This window comes from Electrophorus electricus, chromosome 3 (assembly GCF_013358815.1).
Source record: "Electrophorus electricus isolate fEleEle1 chromosome 3, fEleEle1.pri, whole genome shotgun sequence".
NCBI classification, from domain to species: domain Eukaryota; kingdom Metazoa; phylum Chordata; class Actinopteri; order Gymnotiformes; family Gymnotidae; genus Electrophorus; species Electrophorus electricus.
In genome coordinates this window covers 21,402,143-21,423,220 of record NC_049537.1, presented here as the reverse complement: position 1 = coordinate 21,423,220, position 21,078 = coordinate 21,402,143, and the positions used below count along the sequence as shown (strand labels likewise).

At 41.1% G+C, this 21,078-nt stretch overlaps 2 protein-coding genes across 11 annotated transcripts; one reads left to right on the top strand and one right to left on the bottom strand.

Moving 5' to 3' along the window:
- Window positions 1-362: 362 nt before the first annotated feature.
- Window positions 363-4,042, top strand: hddc2 (HD domain containing 2). The gene is made up of 6 exons (XM_026998762.2): window positions 363-438; window positions 617-738; window positions 976-1,078; window positions 2,119-2,187; window positions 2,772-2,910; window positions 3,019-4,042. The coding sequence occupies exons 1-6, from the start codon at window positions 376-378 to the stop codon at window positions 3,165-3,167; spliced, it is 645 nt and encodes a 214-aa protein (XP_026854563.1). The 5' UTR covers window positions 363-375; the 3' UTR covers window positions 3,168-4,042.
- A 298-nt stretch (window positions 4,043-4,340) lies between these two features.
- tpd52l1 (tpd52 like 1) lies at window positions 4,341-20,997 on the bottom strand. 10 transcript variants are annotated; one of them, XM_026999179.2, is made up of 11 exons: window positions 20,693-20,997; window positions 20,008-20,049; window positions 19,445-19,465; window positions 16,432-16,547; window positions 15,707-15,855; window positions 8,595-8,696; window positions 7,695-7,727; window positions 6,976-6,990; window positions 5,899-5,937; window positions 5,543-5,603; window positions 4,341-5,146 (listed from the first exon to the last, which is right to left on the bottom strand). In XM_026999179.2, exons 1-11 carry the CDS (start codon window positions 20,709-20,711, stop codon window positions 5,027-5,029), a joined length of 717 nt encoding a protein of 238 aa, XP_026854980.2. In that variant the 5' UTR covers window positions 20,712-20,997; the 3' UTR covers window positions 4,341-5,026. The 10 variants fall into 10 exon arrangements, with proteins under 10 accessions (XP_026854980.2, XP_026854984.2, XP_026854999.2 ...); XM_026999183.2 differs by lacking the exon at window positions 6,976-6,990; XM_026999198.2 differs by lacking the exon at window positions 5,899-5,937 and having other exon boundaries at window positions 20,693-20,996.
- Between the last annotated feature and the right edge of the window lie 81 nt (window positions 20,998-21,078).

Genomic DNA, 21,078 nt, shown 5'->3' with positions numbered 1-21,078 from the left:
ACGCGGTTTTTTTTTGACACCATGTGCCATACCGTTATCAGAGAATATTTCAATTTTTAAGATAATCTCAAATTCCCACAGACACTTGTAAGGGAGAATGCTGTTACATGTTAGCTTCAACGGATGAGCTCATTCGCCGATGGAGCAAGTAAAGCGCAGGCTACTGTTCCTTTAACGAAATTGGCTTTCACCATAAAATATTCTGTAGAAACTGAATGTGGCGTCACTTTCTAATCCAGCTAAAAGGCCAAGAATAGAAACCCACGAATTATTTTATAGGACACTGCCATCTAGTGCTACAAGAGAGTTAACACCACAGTTTGTACGTATTCGCGAGAAAGAAAGAAAAAAATCTACTTCCGGTTCATTCGTTTCATGTCTGGTAGACACAGCATGGAGAACATGCTGCAGTTCTTAAAACTAGTAGGGCAATTGAAGGTAATGTATGAATTTTAATAAATGTCCCATCTGATCTTTTTGTGCCGTTTACGGTTTGCTTACAGCCATTACAAAAATATGCGTGTTAGTGTTTTGTAGCTTTGATCATGCTACATATCTAGACATTCAGTGGAGTGTGCCAAATGGACAAGACAAGTCCGTTTTTTTCCGTTTGCAGCAAGTGCCACGAAAGGGATGGGTGTACAGACACGTGAAGCATCCAGAGAGTGTGTCCGATCACATGTACAGGATGTCAGTGATGGCATTAACGATACAAGACCGTGGCGTAAACAAAGAGAGGTAACTAGATAATGTTCACTTGATGTTTGTGTCTGCGGTGGACATGGAGTAGGGTGTACTGAAGGCATAGTTGGAAAGAAGATTGAAAAAGTTCCGGTATGTACAGAAGACGAAAACTGAACCCGTGGCCTCAGCTAACCGACGAGTCAAGCATGCCCTGTACCCATGTGGTTTATGACCTATAGACACACACACACCGTTCAGTGACGCATTGTGTTGAATTCCTTCCCATTCCAGATGCATGAAGCTGGCCTTAGTACATGACTTGGCCGAGTGCATTGTGGGCGACATCGCTCCAGCCGACAACATTAGCAAAGCAGAAAAACACAGAAGAGAAAAGGTATCGTTTGAGATGTCTAATTTCATTGTAAAATATTTAATCACTTGGTTGGTGTATATATAAAGACGATGTAACCAAAGGTCTGCACACTAGATTTTCACACTTGGACATCTCATTCCAAAACAATGTACATCAATATGCAGTTGTCCTCCCCTCCCATTTGCAGCTAAATCTTTTCATAAGAATGTGTTGTGTGTCTATGGGACTTTTGCCTATTCACTGAAAGCCTTAGTGAGGTCATACATTGATGCTGAATGAGAAGCCTGTCTTACCATCAACGTTCCAGTCTACTTCAGGGGATTTAAAGCTCAGGGCTCTGTGTGGACCTCTAGAGTTCTTCCACACCAAACTCATCAACCCGTGCCTTTACTGACTGACCTCACTTTGTGCTTTTAAATCACTCACTCTTTTCCCAAACTGTTGTCACAAAGTTGGAAACGTATAATTGGTTAAAATGTCTTTGAATGCTGGAGCAGTGGAAACATGTTCTCTGGAGTCATGAATCGCACTCCACTATCTGGCAGTCTGATGGAGGAATCTGGGTTTGGTGGACGCCATGCGAACGCGTTCCTACTAGCTTGGACGGTGCCAACAGTAAAGTTTGGAGGAGGAGGGATAATGGTTGACTGTTTTCCATTTGGGCTAGGTCCCCAGTGAAGAGCAGTGTTAATGCTACAGTATACAGTGCCCCTGCTCTGGGAGTTTTCTCGCTCTTTGTGGCTGAGTGGCTGTTGGTCCTATCTGCTTCCATTTCACATTAATACCATTTGCAGTGTAGTAGAGCAGAATGTTAAACATTCTTGTGGAAAGGGAGCATCCAATGACAGTGACACATTTATATGCCAGTGTTTGACTATGGAGACTGCATGGCTGTGTGCTTGATTTTACACACCTTTTAACAAAAGATGTGGCTGATCTTAATACTTAAGAGGGATGGTCACATAGTTTGCCATATAGTGTATACGTATGACACTTCATTTGGGGGAAAAAATCTACTAGTTTACCATGAATCCTCATATAATTTTATATGCTTTTTTCAGGAGGCAATGGTTCACATCACAGGCTTGCTAAGTGAAGATCTGCATAAAGAGCTCTACCAGTTGTGGGAGGTAAGTTTGTACCTTTTCCATATCTTATGTTCTCAAAACAAGCCATGTTGTATGGGATTATGGTGAATTTGATGTCTCCTGCCTCCATGTACATGTTTGTCCACTTTGTAGTAGGCTGTGGTCTTTCATGATTTAAAAGCATCAAGCATGCCCAGACAAATTCCCTATGGAAAGTGATGAAAGATTCTGCATTTAGTCATAAACCTCAATTAATAACAACAACAATCCACAGTCCCTGGGATAAATCCAAACCTTGTTAGGGTAGGATAGTTGCCATATTGAAGTGAAGGTTACATTCTACTGCTCATGCTCCCAGCTCCCAGCACAGGGTCACGTGACCAATCTGTGCCAATCAAGAGTCAGTTAAGGGATAATTAAAGGACCTATTTTCCATTCGTGTTAGAAGTACAGTGCCAATGTGCTGTTCTCACACACGAGAGATGCATGTCTCCTAAAAATTTGAAAAACTCCACCACATCGATGGTGGTGATAATGAGTTCATCCAAATTGTAGAGATATATATATTGCAATAGTAGACTTTGCTGCAAAGTGTGGCCAAAGCAATCGTCTGCGTCACCCTGCAGGAGTATGAGACCCAGTCGAGTCCAGAGGCCAAGCTGGTGAAAGAGCTGGACCAGCTCGAGATGATCCTACAGGCCCATGAGTATGAGGAGCTGGAGGGGACCCCAGGCAGACTGCAGGAATTCTTCTCTTCCACTGAAGGTTTTCTCCTGTTCCTTCTCCTTTAGGTGAAGGCTGAAAATCCATCAGCTGCCAGAATGCTCAGGTCAGCTAGCGCCGATTGAAAGTGCTGCTCTTTGCTTGTTGCAGGCCGTTTTCATCATCCGGAGGTCCTGGCCCTGGCGAGGAGTCTGAACGAGGAAAGAGCTCATCACATAGGGAAGCAAGGCGAGGCCAGTTTGGGGCAGGCAACAAATCAGGACAGCCACGTAACGCACAACTTCATAACTTCACTGTAACCGGAGGAAGGGTGAGCTGCTGCATCAGGGTGTACTCTAGATTTTGTGGTTTATATTTATCAATAACCACAAACCACCCAACAGCTAAGGTTTCTCCTTGCATCTTTATATTGTGATTGTCTTGCCAGACAACTTTCATTCTCAAGGGGCAAACAATAATAATTTTACTTGAAACATCAGCAGAGATGAGCTTACAGTCATTTCTGATTAAGACAATGTAAGAGCTTCTAGCGCTTAATTTTCTTTTAAGTACTTTTACTAAAGGTATTTCTTGTTTTGACAGAAATTATGTCTTCAGATAGAAGATAAAGCAGTCTTAATGAATCTACATTTCTGTTAACATTGTTATGAGTGCTTTAAGACTGTGTTGAAGTGTAACACAAGACAAAATTATCTTCCCTGACTTAACTTCTGTTGTTAAAGTAGTAGCTGTATCTACCACATACACATTGTGTTTTTGTCAGTGTTCAGCTGTATAGAAGGGTCATTGTTGCACTTGAATTCCTGCTCCCGAAATTCTTTGGCTTTTACGGAATTGAGTTGACTCACCCTGCATTTACTGCCAGCCTTTCTGGTTACTGCTGACAAAACTTCCTTCTTGATTACTTTGTCAGCAGATTTTGCTGGGTTTTTTTGCTTCATAGGATGAGCAATGGCACACACCAAAGGTCCCATAATTCTTTCAGTTTCCTGTTCTAGATTTATTTATTTTTTACTTTTTTGACCAGTTGGCATTATAACCGAATATTGACTTCATGTCAGGAAACATCAGCCTGTTTTTTTTTTTTTTTTTTTTGGTTGTTATTTTCAATAATCTTTCATTAAAGTGTACCGTAGCCAACTTTAAAAAGCAATAAAAAATGCTGAAAAATTGAGGAAATGTGATGTTAATTTTATACATAGGAAAAAAAATTTCTAGGAATCAGATGCCAGTAATTCTTCAGTAGGTGTGATTCAGCTTCACAACTCTTCATATTGATAAGATGAGACTTCTGACATTGCAAAAATCTTTTAATATTGAATGTTATGCTGAAATGTCAAAACTTGGTATACAAGAATGGATAATGGCAAGTTTATAAAACATTGTTTTCTTTTTGCTAGGTGCTAATAGTTTTAGATTATATTGCATCAATCCACAATGTACAACTTCAAATATAGCGAGGGAAATGATTCTGAAGATTTAAAAAAAAAAAAAAAAAAAGGTTATTGTCAAATTATAGACTACACATTTAAAAATACTCGGCTGGCGGCTTTCAGGAAGCCAGAGCTTTAGTACGTGGGGAATATTACATTGTAGTTATGCATGTAGAGCATATTTATAGAATACATATTTAATAAGCATATTTAATATATGTTCTAGTGTTCACTGTAGTGTGTTCTCATCAGTGATTAGGAGACATTTTAGTGGAGCAGCAGTTTGCCTTGGGTCATGCTAAAAGTGCAGTGCAGCTATAAAACATAGATTCAACCAAATGAGGAAAAAATACTTGAATTGATCACCTGGTCTGGTCCAGCAAATTAATTTGTGATTCTTAACTGCATATAAGAAATTAATTCTTCAGCAAATTAATGGAAAAACTAATTCTGAGGATGGTAGTTGAACATACCTCAAGGTACTGAACACAATGAATTTCTTTTTAAATATAATGTAACAAAAATTATTAATTATTTGGACAGAAGCTATACCAAGACAACTTTTGGATGTATGTTTTGGTTAAAGCACTTGGTAAAATATTTGGTCACAACTAGTACTGAACTCTGGACTTCAGAAAATCTTGTCTAAGGAGGGAAGCTAGCCTCCTGACCACAAAGGGGCAGCAGAGTTCCATCGGCAAGCTGGTAGCAGGCCAGTCCTATTATCATGGAAACTCTGTGTTGTCTCTTGGGTTGTTGGTGGGTACATCCTGAGCGCAGGCCTGGGCTGTTGAGGAGAGCACATCCTCGAAGCTTCCTCCACTGCTACTCCCACCTACCTTTAACTGCTCAGAACAAACAAGCAAACAAGAAAACAAAAACAGTGCATTGTTTAGTAGTCAAGCACTACATGTAAATCCTATTAACACAGCTAACGACCTAGTCTGTAGTCTACACTCCCTTCTTGATGCCCTAAATCTGCTTTAGGTATACCACTATTGGATGTGCTTTGGATCAGAGTTGCAGTGCCCTAGACACTGGCCATTTCTCAAACATTCAAGCAGCTACACACTTGTTGGCAAGATGCCATGAATGCCAAAGGAGATAAATGATTAATGGTGGAGGACTAACAGCCTGCTCCTGGGCTGCTGACAGCACCATCACTCCCGGTCTGCCTGAAACACGGGCCAGTACTGACTGACAACAACCGCCCACTCCACACCCTGTCAGGTTAGACATACCTTGATGTTAGACATGGTGCTTTCAACCTTCTCCTCAAATGACTTAAAACTGGATGAGTTTCTGTTGAAAAAGGAAAACAAATTAATGATGCACTGAATGTATTTATAAATGTATTAATCAAACGACATTCACACAGATGCTCGTGATAATTGTTAAGACTATCTGGTGATTATAAGATCATTATTGGAGTTAAGTACACGTAGACTCTGAAAGGCGATGTCTTATTTAAAATGCATATTAACAGCTAAAGGGCCTCCTTTTGCTGCTACTTTTTAAATTCTAATCTTCCATGCAATCAATATCAGAGTAAAGTGGGTTTCATGATTAAATAAAATATACTCTTATTCACATTTACCTCATGGGGGGCATGCTCATTGAGTGGTGTATAGAGTAGCTGTCCCATGAAAGCATGACCAGGCAAAAGAGACAATTATTAGCATGAACAGACAGGAATCAGCACATATAGCAGACAAAGTATTAGCAAGCACATCACAGAAGGGGATAAGATGTATATATTTCAAAATGTTCACCCACTAAATGTTAGTAAGTTATGTTTTGAGAAGTAGAAGTAGTATTGTAAGAAATGTACTTCTGCATCTATCACTTTTATCCTTTTATCACTTAATATGTTCTGTCCAATAGGAACTAGGCATGTGCTACTCTTCAGTGCATAGCGCTGCATCACATTCAGATGGGCTAACTGCTGCTTTCTGTAGTGCTTTGAGAGAATAAGTTCCTGCTTTCAGTTCAACACCAGGCTGGTGGAACTACTGCTCATGGAAGCTTAAGTAATGGCTAGACAGGTATTGCTAGCTGCTGTTACCTTGACTGTGAACTGAAGGGAAAAGACACAGAAGACAGGGTACTACATGCATACTGAATTCCCTTTTTTTTGACAGACTTAAAAAAAAATGACATGGCAACAATATAAGCAATGATGATATACTGACTATAAAACTGGCTTGTAATAATGAACAAGTTTTGTGTATGTGACATGCATTCATAGTTGGCTCTTAATGGATTGACATGAATGATGAGGAATAGTTTAGCATAGTGATTCTTTAGCCAGTCCTCAGTTATCCTGAGTCAATCCATATGTTTATTCTGTTTCAACTCCCAACGCATCATGATTAGGTCATCAAGAGCTCTGTAACACTTGGTTACCTCGGTCAGGCATAAATGGAGCTGGAACATCACAAATCTGGTCTAGCTGACTGTCCTGAAGGACTGAACTGAGGACATCATGATTGTCCTCCAGTAGCCTTGCATATAATCCTATTCAGCTGCTAGCATGTCTGGTGTCATGAAGATTAACTGAGAATCTGTGGTTCACAAGTTCAGGTACGATTCATTTCCTTTCAGGTGTCACTATTTTCAGATATCATGCAGAGACTGAAAACAAGCACTTCAGGCCACACACACAGCATCTTACCCTATTGCGTTTAATCTTTTGATGTGCAGCATGAAAACAAAGAAAACACACATATACTTTTACCCTATAGGACACACATTATAACATTCATCCAACAAACGTTGGTACAGCTGACCCACAGGGTGAGAAAACAACCCCCCCCCCCCCCACCAAACACTGTTTAAATGGCCATGACCTAGATGCACCTAAAAGTGGACACAAAGAAAGATGATATGTGCAGCATGTGGTGTAGTGTGAGTGCACAGCTCCAGTATGAATATTGATGAGGTAGAAGGCCATTACAATGAGCCTATCTGACTTGCTGATGAACCTTTTCATTGCCAAAATGAAGCACATGAAGAACATGGAGCATACACCACATGCAATTATGTAAATAAGGCAGGCTCGTATTCTGTGAAAAACTGCACCAATGGCTGATTGATAAAAAAAAAATAAATTGCATGCATTTTTCTGGAGTGTAGTGCTGAGTGAGATAATACTCCAGAGATTGGTGAAGTGTTATGGTAGTTGCAACAGTTTTATTTCAGCACAGGAGGTGAATGAACAGTATTTGTATAGTATGTTCTTAGACCTCAATTTTACAGATAATTTTTTTTGTGTGTGTGAAATCACGGGCGTTGGCAGCGTGCGTATCTGCTGGAGATGTAAAAAAAAACCACACACATGCAGTAGAAGAGTTTGGGAAGCTAAAGTTCACACAGAGACACAGCTTTACGTACCTCCTGGGATATAGTAACTCAAGGCCAAATATGCTGGGAGTAAAATGAGCAGAATAAGGAGTTGGTTTTGGGTACAAGTACAAAATAATGGGAAAGAACTTTGGTATACTGCAGTAATAACAGGAGGAAGCATGTTATGTGTTTCAACTTAGAAATGTAAAAAGAGAACGAAGTCAGAGACAGAGAATGTTACTAGCTTGGTAAATGGAACATTGTGGCTTATTGCACCATAACAGACATTTACCACTGCACTCTGGTTATTATGAGAGAGCAGAATTTCTCTATTGTTTATCCACATTTAGACACTTTTCTTTTTTTTTTGCTGATTACAGTGAGGAAATGCCATGAAACACGTAGCCGCACATGCGGTGTGGTGCGCAGCGCTTGGGCTCTCGGACGGATGGTAGACAGAGACAGAATGTTCGCCATCTGTGAAGCATCACCCTCAGGGCTGGGACATGCCTGACTGCAGGAACAGCACAACCAACACTTGGCCATCTTCAACAGCAGTCTTTGGTGGCTGCCTCTCAGTGTGACGCTGGAGTTGTCACTTGTGTGTGTCAGGCCTTAGCCCTTCTTGTCATAGTTTCTTGTCACTGCTTGGTTGCAACAGTGTCATGAGAAGCCCAGTGAAAAGAGCTCCAGTCTGGGCTTACAGAACACAAACATGCCTAATTAAACCTGTCCATCTGCACTTTACAGCCATCCTTCCCTACAGATGTCACGTCAGCAGCAGGTGACGGTGGTGGACAGTGTGGGTAAATGAGTCATTGATTGGGTAAAGCCACTGCTACTAGCATGTAATGTCAGTAACATGGTTTAGCATAGTGCAGAGAAAGCGAATGTAGGAAGGGGCAGATTAGAATGGTAGAAAACCTATGTTAGAAACCGACAACATACCTCATATCCCCAATCTTCCTGCTAATGGCAGTGCCCAGGTTGTTAAATGCCACTGACGTCCTCTGGCCCGCTGTACTTAGGGTCTCTGAGGTCTTTTTGTATCTGTCAGCCACACACAAATAAAGACGAATTGCCTTCATGAGCAACAGGGTTCCAAGCAGAAAGAGAAGTTATTAAATAAATACTTTAGTATTTCTTAAAGAAATACTTCCTTATGTAATTGAACCTCTATTAAAAATAAACTCCTCCCTCAACACTGGCTATGTTCCTAAATCATTCAAACGAGAAATTATCAAACGACTGATTAGGAAAGCTAACCATGACCCATGTCAGCTGCCAAACTATAGGCTGATGTCAAACCTTCCCTTTGTTCCTAAGATCCTTAAGACAGCAGATAAGCTCATACTTGCATCAGAACCACATGCATTAAATTTTTCTGTCAGTGCTTAGACCTCATCATAGTACTAAGACAGCGCTGATCAAAGTAGTTCATTGGCTTCTCATTAGTGTCTCTTTGCTTGTACTACTTGATCAGAGTGTACTTTTCTGCATTTACCAGTGTTAGTTTGGTGCCCCACAAGGCTCTGTTCTAGGGCTCCAAATTTTTACTTTAAATATTCTGCTTTTGGGTGAAATTATTCATAAATATTGTGATAGTTTCTACTGATAATCTGATGACACACCGTTGTATATCTCATCCAATTGTGTAAAGGACATTAGACACTGGATGTTGAGTAACTTTCTCTTAATTATGACAAAACAAAAATACTTCTATTAGACCCACAGGCAGCCAGGAGTAAGTTTTCTGATTGTTTGGTAAACCTGGATGGTCTCCCAATTATTTCACATGCAGTAGGACAGCCTAGAAACACTGCAATCATATAAATGGTCTATAATATATATATATATATATATATATATATATATATATATATATATATATATATATATATATATATATATATATATATATATATATATAAATATAAAATCACACACACACATACATATATACATACATACATACACACACACACACACAGTTATGTGAAAATTAATAGCATTGTGTTTAAAACAATCCTCATAATAGCATTTATTTCCATATACAGAAAGGCACTGGGAGCACTGCACATTCAATTCCAAATGAAAACATAAACAAAATATCCATTTTTAAACTGAAAATGAAGAAAAAAGAATAATGGGCAGTGTTTTCATTTTCATTTACAAACTTGAATATTTACAGTATAAATTGAAAGTTGTTTAAAGATTTAGCTTTTCTGTTCACTGGACTAATATTTAGTTGTATAACCTTTATTTCTGATAGATGCTTTACGTCTGTGTGGCATGGAGTCAACTAACGTTTGACACCTGCGAACAGATATTCCAGCCCAAGCTGACTGGACTACATTCCACAGTTCTTCTGCATTCTTGGGTTTTACATCAAAAACAGCATTTTTGATGTCACTTCACAAATTCTCAATTAGATTGAGATCTGGGGATTGGGCTGGCCACATAACATCATTCTTGTTGCTCTGGAACCAGGATGTTGCCCGCTTGCTGGTGTGTTTGGGGTAGTTGCCCTGCTGAAATACCCATTTCAAGGGCATTTCTTCTTCAGCATAAGGCAACATGACCTCTTCCAGTATTTTGATCTATTCAAACAGGTACATGGTGCGTGGTATGCGATAAATGGGTCCGACTCCACAGTATGAGAAACATCCGCAAACCATTATGTTTGCACCTTGATGTTTTACAGTCTTCACAGTGTACTGTGGCTTGAATTCAGTGTTTATGGGCAGCCTTTAGACCCAATAGGAACAATCTTGGTCTCATCTGTCCATAGAATGTTGCACCACTTCTCTTTAGGCCAGTCAATGTGTTCTTTGGCAAACTGTAACCTTTTCAACATCTTTTTTTCAGCAATGGTACTTTACAAGGGTTTCTTGCAAATAGTTTGGCTTCACGTAAGTGTCTTCTGAATGTTGCAGTACTCACAGATAACTGTAGATCTTCTTTGATTTTCCTGGAGCTGATCATTGGATGCTTCTTTGCCATTCTTGTTATTCTATGATGTATGTGGATGGTAGTATTTCGGGTTTTGTTTGCCATTTTAAAGCATTTGAGGTCATTTTAGCTGAGCAGCCAATTATTTTTTGCACTTCTTTATACGTTTTCCCCTCTCCAATCAACTTTTTGATCAAAGTTCTTTCTCCTTCAGTACAATGTCTGGAATGGCCCATTTTACTCACTGAGCAAGGGCTAAAACCAACAGGTACAACATTTGCTGCCTTCCTTCTTTAAATAAGGGCCATGATTGACACCTGTTTCTTCATAGAATGAATGACATCATTAATTGAACTCCACACTGCTATTAATTTGAACACACCCCTTTCATTAAATGCATCAAGTACACCCAATTAGCAGCGTGCATGGTCATGACTGTTGATTCTGTTGGTTGCCCATTACTCGGCTACACCTAGTCATGAATTTTTCCCCTGTTGTATCTTTTCTGCCAAAAATACCATTAGTGATGTTAGACTGCTATTATTTTGCACATAACTATGTGTACATATATATATATATATATTAGCTGTTGCTGTAGTATATATCAGCTTGTTGGTTATATATACCAATAAGCTGATATATGCCATAGCAACAGTGATACTTGAGATGCTTGGCTACACTATCATCAAGGAACAGTATCCTTCATGGAGAAGGAGGTTGTAGGCCAAGATAAAGGTCACATAAAGAGAAGTCAGCCAGCTATCAGAAATGCAGAAAGGCGCCATAAGGCACCTGAAGGTACCTGAGAAGTACAACAAGCTGCCCATACCTGAGGCCTTGAAGTCTGCCAACCAAAGATTAACAGTATAAAAACAGATCCACAAAAGAAAGAAACTGAACAATACTGGAAAGGCATATGAAAGGAGGCATCACACAACAATGTCCAGTGGCATTGAGAACCTGAGAGCTGACCACAGCAATCTCCCCTAACAGGATCCAATAACTATCACACAAGTAGACATCCAAGAAAGGGCAACAAGCATGAAGAACTGGACAGCTCCAGGCCCTGACATGGTCCATTCTGTCAGACTGAAGAAGCTGCCTGCTCTCCATGAGAGCCTGCCCGCACAAATGAACCAGCTGCCAATGGATGGAACCTACCCTGAATGGTTAACTGAAGGCGGAACAGTCCTGATCCTGAAGGACCACCAGAAAGGGGCAATTCCTTCCAACTACCGACTAATAACCTGCCTCTATACAACATGGAAGGTCCTGTCAGGCATCATTGCAGCTAATATAAGTAGGCAATGGCTCAATACATGAGCAGGGCCCAGAAGGGCATTGGCAAGAACACCACAGGAGCCAAGCACCAGCCGCTGGTGGAGACTGTAAGACCAGACAGACCAACCTGTGCAGTGCCTGGATTGATGACAAGAAAGCCTATCATACAATACACATGAATTATGGTATGCCTGAAGCTGTAAAACATCAATAGGACTCTGAGCTTTCATCAAGAACTCATCAAGCCTGTGGAAGACAATCCTAGAGGCCAACTTCAGACCTATAGCACGAGTCACCATGAAGTGCGGGATTCACCAAGGAGATACCCTGTCCCTGCTGCTGTTCTGCATAGGCCTAAACCCCCCTCACCAAGAGTGGCTATGGATACTGTCTACGGAATGGAGCAACCATCAGCCACCTCATTACATGGATGACATCAAACTGTATGACAGACGTGAACGAGACATCAACTCACTAATCCATCTCACAATATACAGCAACATCATCATTCAGACAACGACATCGGACTGTCATTTGGGCTGGATAGGTGTGGTCAGATGGTTACAAGGAGAGGGAACGTGGCGTAAACACAGGGGATGACAGTACGAGAGGGTTATATAATAGATGTTGAGGGCATCTAAAACTACCCTGGAATCCCACAGGCAAATAGGAATCATGAAGAGGCCATAAGGAAAGATGCTACAGCCAAATACTTACAAAAAGTGAGGCAAGTCCTGCAAAGTCAGCTGAATGCAAAAAAAAACAGGACCCGAACTATCAACACCGATGCCCTGCCAGTCATCAAGTACCCTGCTGGCATAATAAGCCTAAGGAGGAAATAGAAGCCATGGACATCAAGACCAGAAGTGTGCAGTCCTGGGAACAGCCAAAATACTATGCAGGACTCTCAGGCTCCCAGGCCTCTGGTAGAGGACCCAAGCTTGAAGGAGACAGACCGCCCGGAGGGTGAGTAGGGAAAAGGGGTCCGAGCTTTTTCCCACATAGGTCCCAAGATATGGAGTAATCTTCCATTCAATGTTCTGGATTCAGGTCAAAAACCTGTTTATTTAGTCAGGCCTCTTAGGTGAAGGTGTAGTTCTGGGGGCTCATAAACACTGAATAGTTATGATAAACTGGGATGTTGTGATTGGTGCTGATGTTCCAGGGAGCCTTCATATCCATGTTACCTTCTGTCTCTGTCCTTTTAGTGCTGCTACACTTAGATATGTCAGAGTCCACCCTTGTACATTACATACCCTCATTTTATTAACTGACCATGCTTAAATTTGTCCTCTCTGTACATCTACTGCTGCTCGATGTCACGCTGTTGCCGAGTCTCAACCCACTTCTCCTGCTATGGCTACTCTCAACCTGAAGCTACACTTGCATATGCTCTTGGAACAATCTATTATAACTGTGAATAATTTCTTTGAATTGAGAATCACATTCATCTTTAATGAACAATCTCATTCTGATTTGCAGAACTGCTCCTATAATCTTCAGGATCTTCTTATGCTCATCTCAGAATATGTTCATGCTTATACCAATACATTAGATCCTCACACAGATGTGCTGATGCTATTTTTATTTACTTATTTGCTATTAGCATTGTTAGTATGATCTGCTTCCTACGGCTGTATTTCTACCTGATTTATAACCATGCTAATCAGTGTCAGACAGAGGAGGATGGGTTCCCCTGTGAGTCTGGAAGGTTTCTTCCGCATTTCTGTCTCAGGGAGTTTTTCTTTGCCACTGTTGCCACTGGCCTGCTCATTGGGGATTTAAGGGAGTTTGGGATTAAGATTTACATCCACATTCTACATCTGTATTCAGTATGTATGTTAAAAGTATCAGACAAATTAATTGAATTATAACTAATCAGATCAAAGTGAGAGGACATTGTCTTTACACTTTCTTTCCTAAGAACACCTGCATGTGCTGTTCTGTTGCAGCTGGGCAAACATCACCACCTCCATAACAATGAGAGTCAGGTGTATGTGTGCAACTGTGTTTAGGCACGTTTTTGCATATGTGTATGTGTGTGCAGAGCAGCTGTGATGATGAGTGAGCCATCCACACTGGTCAACATATCCAATTGTGATATCTGATCAGGTTAATCTTCTCTGTCCGCGGTCTCCTCACCATGGCAACCGTAACCAGAGATGGGTCTTTTCACTTGAGAGGTGACTTAGCAAGTCTCTCTGTGGTAACTTAATTACCATGGCCGGGGTTGTGTGGGAGGCCTATCCAGTGCAGATCATGAGTAATTGGACAGTGACAGGATTTTGATCTAGGGTTAATTCTAGATGTAGCATTTGAATATGAGGGCTGTTGCTTCTCAACACAAAGCTCATAAAATTGTTTTTGCCAGTAATGAGGGTCACCATGAGAAAATTCAGGCTAAATCAGTAGGAGTCTAACCAAACCATTAAGTGTCTCACAAGTTGTTAAGAAGCAAGAACTTTGGGGAGATTAGCAAGACAACCACGGTGTTATATGTCCAAAGAATACTTCTGATCATGAAGAAAAGTTGAAGAGATCAGAATAGAAATCAAGGATGTATGTACTGATGTATCAAAATCTACTATAAAGAGAATACACCACAGCAGTTTATCAGAAAATGCAAACCATCGCCAGAAATAAAAAGGTCAGATAACAGCTTGCTAAAAACGTGTATAAAGCATTCATAACTGTAGGTCAAGATAAATATGAAGAACATTACCTTGTACTGTGAAACATTGTGGCAGAGGCCTGTTTCAGTGTTTCATTACTTAGGAGCTGAGGTACAGAGCCTAAGCAACAAAAATCGTGTCACTTTGAAAATTACCGACAGACTGCACTATATAGACCTGTGTTCAAATTTGCAGCATGCAAATGTCCAACAGCTCCGTGGGCTTGATAGCACTCTTCTGCTAACTGTTCATCGTCCTGTAATATGTCTTCTGGATTGACTATTGGGCATGATTTTGGCAATTTAACAAGGTACAATGGGGAGAATGATGTTATACTGCCTGCTCTCTGCTGTAATTTTAGCGCTATGCGTTGCATTCTAGAATGCCATGATGCACTGAGGTGAAGTGAAGTAACAGACCTGGCCTTGTTGTTAAATGCCATCCTGAGCCAGAACATCGCTGCCGCATATTCTGCCTCTTCATCATACATCCTGTTTGTGTGTGTGGGTCTGCGGTGGCTGGGCGGCACACCGAGTGTGCAGTGGATCAGTTCACAAAAACGGAACCACAGCCATACTGCGAGTTTGGCAGCGCCGATGATGTCATCACGCTAATGGGCTGCTCCTGCGTCTGTACATGTATGCCTGAGTGAACCGTCTTGGCCAAAGACAGAGAACTGATATCGACAGATTTCGTTTCCTTTCAGACTAGTTTTATTCTTTTTACTCTGCCAGAAGAGCTTTATTTTATTTGTATACGGCATACTGCAGAGGTCAAGTAGGGTTAATCTGCATATATGTCGGGTATTACACTGCTTTAATTCCAGCATTAATGTTTCAAACATGATTATAAAAACCAGATGCAATTATATGAAAGACATGGATTAAGCCTACACTCACATTTCTTGTAATGTTAAATGAAACATTCTCAGTGAAAGTGTCATCTAGAGCTCAAAACCAGATATCCTTAATATGCATCAACAGGTCTGTGGTTTATGAATGGGATTACTGTGACAAGACACTTAGAAAGGTGTAAACTGCATATAAAAGATGTGATGTTTGCTAAGTTGTCTTTGGCAGATCCGGATATGGGTGGTGACAGGAGCGTGTTGCCGAGTCTGGGATAGTCCCTGTGCACGGGCAGGCGTGTACTCACGCTGTGGTGGACTGCATGTCGCTCCAGCCCCTGCTGAGGTTCTCCTTCAGCCCGCTTAGCGACGAGACTCCGAGGCACTGTTTTAGCTCCGACTGCCGCTTCTCTTTGGAGGCCAGCACTTGCTTCAGGGTAGCGATTTCCTCCTCCAGCTGACCAGATGAACAATGCATGTAAGTTCACCTCCTCAACCACTCTGAGTCCTGTTTCATGGCAGTGACTGATGGTTGTACAATAGAACAGGCCTGTGACATCTGCAATCGCTATGGGCAGTGAGTAGAGTACATGACTAGTCTTTCCTCTACCAGGACACACACACACACACACACGCACACACACACGCACACACACACGCACACACACACACACACGTCTTCTGTGATGGACATTCTTAGGTGGTTTAAGGCTTAAGGTGGACAATATGATCACAGGAAAAAAAAAACGTTGATGGGGAGGAAGAGCAATACGCACATAATGCTGAGATTTACAGCCATGGCACATACTGAGAGATGCAAAAAAGAGCAAAATGCAAAAAGGAGCTTTAGCACTAGGGCCGCCAGGATTTACATAACACAAACTCTCTTTCTGCACCAGGTCCAAGACGCCTTTCAAGTGTCCCACTGCTCCCAGGAATGGGCCTCGGACTCTTGGCAGTCTGTTATTTTAATAGAGACCAAGCTGTTCCAATATCAAGCAGAATGTCTTGTGAAATGTGGCAAAAAATGTACCTTGATCAGCTCATGCTGCATTTCATCTGTCTCCTTCTCTGTTATGGTGTTGTTCAGGTCCACCTCTGGCACTGTGGCCTCCTTCACATCCTTTAGGGAATCACTGTCTGGGAGATCTGGGAGTGAAAACAAAATGCACTAATTTTAACTGATTTACAAATCTGTATTTACCAACAATAATGAAGTATTCCATGTCACAGATGTAGCTAAATATTGATAATATTAATAATCATCAGCATTATCATAATGATGTGTCCATGACAGTGGCAACTTTACATGCCCATACAGGTCCTAACAATCAATCAGCACATGACAACAATGTGCCCGGCATGTCCGTAGATGTCTTTAACCACCACCCTTTGTGTGCAATTATCTCCTCAAACATGAATTGCATCTTTATTTTTATACCTGTAATTGCAGGCTATATGCAAAACAGTACAGAAATATATAACGATGTAAAAGGTTGCCTGTGGATGCCTTGAGTATTTAGAGGAAAACGTTCCCCTGCAATTCATTATCTTTTGGACGTTTTGCAGAAAGACTTGGAAGAGGAAGATAAATACTTCATATTCTGCCTTGGATCCAGGTATGTAATCCTAGCACAGGGCTTATCTGCTGAAAACCTGATTTAGTAAGAGCTCTGTAAGCCAGAGGTCTCCACAGGAAGTCTGTTTCAAACAGAAAGAAAAGCACAACAGCAGCAGAAGTAGCAAGTAATTAAGTTAACAGCAGCTTGCCGGTGATTTGCATCCAAGGTGCATAACAGGTGATGCACAATGAATGGTGTGGGGTAATATTTAATACTGTGCTTTTTAAGTGGGACATTTAGAGACTCTTCATAAAAGTGTGGGCAATTGGGAAGTTGGCTTCTGTTTTGGTCAACCCTAATCACACTGTCTGTCAATAACCATCGAAAAACACTTTCCACACAGTTCAGTGAGTATACCAACAAACGGGTTTGAAATCAGTTTAGATGTGTCTGACACCATCATTAATGGATTCCTTATACAAGGAATGGTGAAGGTTAATGTTCGACCAAAGGAGAACATGGCAGGATCGAGTGGCTGACACTGGAGCTGCAAGGTTTATCCCTACTGATTGAACTGCACAGAAAGACAAAGGGGCTTCTAATAGGCAAAGATGGGTAAGACTTACTAAGTTCTGCAATCTGATCGTGGATGTTTGTGTGCACATGCCCAGAGAAAGCAGAGTAAATCTCTGTACTTCTGGCCTTTTGGCACACGAGCTGAACTCATTAGCAAAGCTTGGTCTTCTTTGTCACTAGTCAGCAAAGAACATTTTTGAGGTGACAGAGAAGCAGTGTAGCATCATTTAAAAAGGAACGCTTGGAAAGCTCAGTGAGGCTTGCCCAGGGCGTCAGACATACAGAAAACCTAAAAGATTAATAGATTAAATCAATGAACTGATGAAGGTTGCATCATGGGTAATGTGTCTTACCCACTACACATGTATGATAAAAAAGTAAACTGCAAAATTGCAAGCAATAAATCAATATGCTTAATATTTGCAGAACACTTAAAATACTGAACATGTGACTAATAACTAGTGCTAAATTATTCTTTACAGTCAGTCATACTAGTTGGTCTTTGACCAGCTCTAAGGTTACTTAAGGCATGGTTCGAACATATGTATCACGGTAGTAAGGAGAACTGCTATTCAAAGGAGTTTACAGTACCAAAGACCAATTCCAGAAAGGGTTGTGTGGTAGCTACCACTCACTACTCGTACTCAGCTAATGAGATCAGCAGGTGGCATGGTACAAGCATCACGAAGAACAGAATACAGTGACATGATGCAATTTCACATGAATTTCTAATGATGTTTACTCCAACTCACTGGTGTCATTCCATTTAGTCATGACACTTATTTGAAAGCGCTTTGTGTTTACTCATCCACTGTTAACAGTAAAAGTGTGTTGCTAAGCAACTTCTTTTAGTTTCTAAATCACAAACTTTCCAGTTAGGAAATGTCATGAATTCAGTTCCCCAATGCTGTTTACAGCAGACGTCGGTCATCAGTAGACTAAAGGGCAGATCAGTTTCATCTCCAATATGTACAACTACACCTGTTCTTGCACATCATTCTTCTATTCTGTTCTGCGACTCAACCACCATAAACAGTAGCACAAATCCACAGAGAAACCTCTTTTAGATGTAACTGTTGTCTCTGTTTTGGCTAGTGTCATCCTTTTTACATGCTACATTTCTGTTTGCTGTTATTGTGAATCCCCTTCAGAATATATCTTTGTTCCGCTTCGCTACATGGGCGAGCAAGGCAGGGGCCATACGGCCACCCCAAGGTAGAGAAGAGAGCTGTACTTCCTCGGAGGGGCGCTGCAGCCATGACGCCGCACTCGTTTGCTCCCTAAGAGCCCCCTCAGAGTGCTTACTGTCCACATGATAAGCACAACAGACTGAGCAGAACAATCGTTTCACTGTCCACAGTGGAAGACTTCAGTGTGAGGAGGCGGCGGCCCGTGAGCTCATCAAACACAGTGGACACGCTGCATATTTAATCTAAATACCAAATCATATGCTTCTCAATAATCATACAGTGTGGGTTGTGAGCAAATCCAAGACTAAACATTATTGCACTTAGATAACTTAGCCCACCCACTGCTGTAGGCAAACTTTAGACACTCGATAGGCTACACAAATGCTGTTTCAGGAGGGCAACACAATCCATCCTTTGACAGTGTGGTATGAGGAACCAGTGGTTCTACAGTAGAGTTTCACCAGTGCATTGCACAACCTAAGATGGGGCTGGACTTAATCTGGGTAATTTTCTGCTGGGTTTAACAGGCTGGATTTAAAACAGCCAGGTCCCGCAACACTGATAGGCTAACTGCACAGGGTGAGTCGAGAAGTGATCTCCCATCAGTGACGTTACTGGCTATCAGAATGGCGTGAGCATAAAGCATAGTGTCCCACTGAGCTGGGAGAGCGACTGGCAGCACGTACGTGAGACGGTGGGAAAGAGCCGTGAGACCTACCTGCATGGAGAGGGTCATCATCTTGATTAGACAAAAAAAAGAAAGAAAAAAAAGAAAGAGAAAAACAAAATAAACTGGAGGACACTTGTATGGCAAGGGCATCTGGATCGTGCATTTGCACAAACATGATCGTCAGTCATGCCTGATTCGTACACATCATGCAAATCTTCAGTATGGAGAACAGGACAGAGTGTACAGAAGCAAGCACATCACACAGGCATACATTTGCATATCAACATAATAAAAAAAACTGACACTTTACAGTCACCCCTGTGTATCAGTCAGTAGAAATCGACATTCAAGTGTACATGTGCTGAAGGCTTTAGAATTTATTTTTAAAAAGCAGGTAATTTCATGCTGGGAGACAAATTCCCAGTGAAAACGATCATTGTCAACTGTTCCATGTATTACTCTTAAGTTGTACAAAGTAGCTTTTGAAATGAACAGCTGAATGGCATTAACATCAGATTCACAGTGTCTACAGACTTCAGGCATGTCACCTTCAGTCTCAAGATGCAATGAGAGATGGCTTTCTCTAGCTCATTAGTCATACATCATCTTACCCAGGTCCCCTTCTTCAAGAGTCAGTATACTAGAATACAGCTCTGTAAAATTTGATTTCCAAATGTCAAAGCAGGTTATGACAACACAGACACAAACACACTGCATGGTCTTTACGAACAGGATTATGTGATTAGAAAAAAAAAAAAAGTCAAATGTACCCACACTCTCATTACCTAAGCACGAATTTATTTCGGACTAAGGTCACGAGATTTCAGTTATTTTAGCTTGGGTGGTCACATAGGCAGTGAAAATGCGTGTCCTTGGGCTAGTCATATAGTTTCTCAGATGTAGCCAGTCTACCTAAGTTACGTAACAAAACTTTGAAGAATTAATTTGTTTAAATTATCTCGCCTTACAGCCACGGAAACTCGATTAAATGCCACTTGGTTACTCTTGCCAAGTACGTGTGCTTGGAAGAAAGAGTTCCAGACAGGTCAGCACAGCCGCCAAGTAATGACATTTTCGGATATCTTAAAATGTAAACACTGAGCTGTAAAACAGACTGCAGAATCAGCAGGGTTTCATACATGTGCACCAAGGTGACATATGCCCAAAGAATCATTAATAATACTTTTATATTTACAAACTAAATACCTTAAGGAAAGTCCGAGCTACTTCATAGAGCACGGGCAACGTAGACAAGTTTAGTAGCTCTAACCTGAACAGTATAAGCGCGGATCTCACCTTGCCGCCTTGGTTCCATAACTGGAGAAAGCGACCCTCTTAACAAGGAGGTCCAATACACTCGCAGAAGCGTTTATTTTATGAGAATTCCAGTGAAATGTAAAAGCTGTCTAACTTCCCAAATTTCTCCATTAACTCGAAGTCCGTGTTAGCGCTGTCAAATCACCGCCTCTATAGGCGGAGCACTCGTCTCAGACCAATAGTAATGTACACGTTACAACTGTCAAACGTTTCTTCAGTTGTAGGCCGATTTTATCTCTTTTGCTACAATAACCCAGAATTAATCCTCTAACTATATAACTTGTTAATCCACTAAACCGCTTTGAATTGCATTATTGTCTGAATCAAACTCAAGTGGATTTGTTTATAGTAACTATATGTTACAG

What these genes read in the sequence shown, in the direction of transcription:
- hddc2 (XM_026998762.2), top strand. Translation starts at nt 376, where the DNA reads ATGTCTGGTAGACACAGCATGGAGAACATGCTGCAGTTCTTAAAACTA. An exon ending in AACTAGTAGGGCAATTGAAG is followed by an intron (nt 439 to 616) that starts GTAATGTATGAA and finishes TTCCGTTTGCAG; the next exon opens with CAAGTGCCACGAAAGGGATG. An exon ending in AAAAACACAGAAGAGAAAAG is followed by an intron (nt 1,079 to 2,118) that starts GTATCGTTTGAG and finishes TGCTTTTTTCAG; the next exon opens with GAGGCAATGGTTCACATCAC.
- tpd52l1 (XM_026999179.2), bottom strand. An exon ending in AGGAAGATTGGGGATATGAG is followed by an intron (nt 7,728 to 8,594) that starts GTATGTTGTCGG and finishes TTTTACTCCCAG; the next exon opens with CATATTTGGCCTTGAGTTAC. An exon ending in GCACCATGTCTAACATCAAG is followed by an intron (nt 5,147 to 5,542) that starts GTATGTCTAACC and finishes TGTTCTGAGCAG; the next exon opens with TTAAAGGTAGGTGGGAGTAG.